This window comes from Triticum dicoccoides, chromosome 6A (genome assembly GCF_002162155.2).
Source record: "Triticum dicoccoides isolate Atlit2015 ecotype Zavitan chromosome 6A, WEW_v2.0, whole genome shotgun sequence".
NCBI classification, from domain to species: Eukaryota; Viridiplantae; Streptophyta; class Magnoliopsida; order Poales; family Poaceae; genus Triticum; species Triticum dicoccoides.
This window is the reverse complement of record NC_041390.1, coordinates 623,623,672-623,625,523: the sequence shown is the minus strand read 5'-3', so window position 1 is coordinate 623,625,523 and position 1,852 is coordinate 623,623,672. Positions and strand designations below refer to the sequence as shown.

The following is a 1,852-nucleotide window of genomic DNA, read 5'->3' as shown; positions in this document are numbered from 1 at the left end:
TAATGCAATAGTTTTATGCACATAAATTAAGCCTACACATTATTAGCCCTATCTTATCATGTATCTAAACTACTAGTACCTGCTAATTAACAATCGCTGACTAAGCCATTCAATACCACAAGGTCCGCCACTCCATGACAGGTGAGGTGAGATGACACACCCAGAGCACTGTCAAACATTGCATAGGTCAATTAAGAGAAATAACACTAAGCACTGTCACCAGGCCACTAATCAAGAAACCAAACCTCTCTCAATCATCATCATCATCCACTAATCAACAATGGGCAGCAAAAAATAAACCAACGAAAAAAAAAAACATTATCATCACATACACACACAACACACCATGCAGAGGAGAAAGCGGCCATGATTGGCCCTCTCTATAAGAGGCACTCCAAACCCACTCACATTCCTCATCTCTCTATCTCTCTCACGCACCCATCTTCTCCTCCGCCTAGCAACCAAGCCAAGCTCGAGCGGCAGCAATGGAGGGCAAGGAGGAGGACGTGCGCCTGGGCGCGAACCGCTACTCGGAGCGCCAGCCCATCGGCACGGCGGCGCAGGGCGGCGGCGCGGACGAGAAGGACTACAAGGAGCCGCCCCCGGCGCCCCTCTTCGAGGCGGAGGAGCTCACCTCCTGGTCCTTCTACCGGGCCGGCATCGCCGAGTTCCTGGCCACCTTCCTCTTCCTCTACATCTCGGTGCTCACCGTGATGGGCGTGGTGGGCAACCCGTCCGGGTCCAAGTGCGGCACCGTCGGCATCCAGGGCATCGCATGGAGCTTCGGCGGCATGATCTTCGTGCTCGTCTACTGCACCGCCGGCATCTCCGGCGGCCACATCAACCCCGCGGTCACCTTCGGGCTGTTCCTGGCCAGGAAGCTGTCGCTCACCAGGGCCGTCTTCTACATGGTTATGCAGTGCCTCGGGGCCATATGTGGCGCCGGCGTGGTCAAGGGGTTCCAGACCACGCTGTACCAGGGCAACGGCGGCGGCGCCAACTCCGTCGCGCCCGGGTACACCAAGGGGGATGGGTTGGGCGCCGAGATCGTCGGCACGTTCGTGCTGGTGTACACCGTCTTCTCCGCCACCGACGCCAAGCGCAGCGCCAGAGACTCCCACGTCCCCGTAAGTACTCCTGTAGAATTATAGTTACAGTGCACCGGCCTGCCGGCGGCGGCCACCCTGGGTGCTTGGTTTGGACTGACTGATGATCAGGTGATGTGAAACTAATCAAAACTGGTGGGAAACATGCAGATTTTGGCGCCGCTTCCGATTGGGTTCGCGGTATTCCTGGTGCACCTGGCGACGATCCCCATCACGGGGACCGGCATCAACCCGGCGAGGTCCCTGGGCGCCGCCATCATCTACAACAAGAAGCAGGCGTGGGACGACCACGTAAGTAGAAACAACACCCTCAACCATTATTAGCAGCTCGATCGCGTTAAGCTTGATGATGATTATGTTCACGAGCCGCGACCAGGTTACTAATCTCATCGGCACAATCTGATTGAAATTGTGCAGTGGATCTTCTGGGTTGGCCCGTTCATCGGCGCGGCGCTGGCGGCCATCTACCACGTGGTGGTGATCAGGGCCATCCCCTTCAAGAGCCGCGACTAGTGGACCAATCAATCTGCCAACTGTGGATGGAGTTTTCTGTATTTTTGTTGTATTCTCTCCTTGCTCTTGAAATGTATTTTTCATTATATAGCTTATTTTCTAGTTTTGGAAGCTTTTCGGTCACGCTTTCCGGTGCAAATTTGCAAAGCACGGTAAAATAGATGTAAAATGTGTGGATTGCAGAGGGCTTTATGCCCATACAAGGAATAATTCCTGAAAATCTTAAAGGTCTA

At 54.3% G+C, this 1,852-nt stretch overlaps 1 protein-coding gene across 1 annotated transcript; it reads left to right on the top strand.

Annotated features, from left to right (window-relative positions):
- The first annotated feature begins 429 nt into the window (after positions 1-429).
- On the top strand, positions 430-1,852 carry LOC119318619 (aquaporin PIP1-5-like). The gene is made up of 3 exons (XM_037593196.1): positions 430-1,127; positions 1,257-1,397; positions 1,524-1,852. The coding sequence occupies exons 1-3, from the start codon at positions 486-488 to the stop codon at positions 1,617-1,619; spliced, it is 879 nt and encodes a 292-aa protein (XP_037449093.1). The 5' UTR covers positions 430-485; the 3' UTR covers positions 1,620-1,852.

Excerpts from the sequence above, each read along its gene's own strand:
- LOC119318619 (XM_037593196.1), top strand. The coding sequence starts at position 486 with ATGGAGGGCAAGGAGGAGGACGTGCGCCTGGGCGCGAACCGCTACTCG. Across the intron at positions 1,128-1,256 it reads CCAGAGACTCCCACGTCCCC|ATTTTGGCGCCGCTTCCGAT; the intron begins GTAAGTACTCCT and ends GGAAACATGCAG. Across the intron at positions 1,398-1,523 it reads AGCAGGCGTGGGACGACCAC|TGGATCTTCTGGGTTGGCCC; the intron begins GTAAGTAGAAAC and ends GAAATTGTGCAG.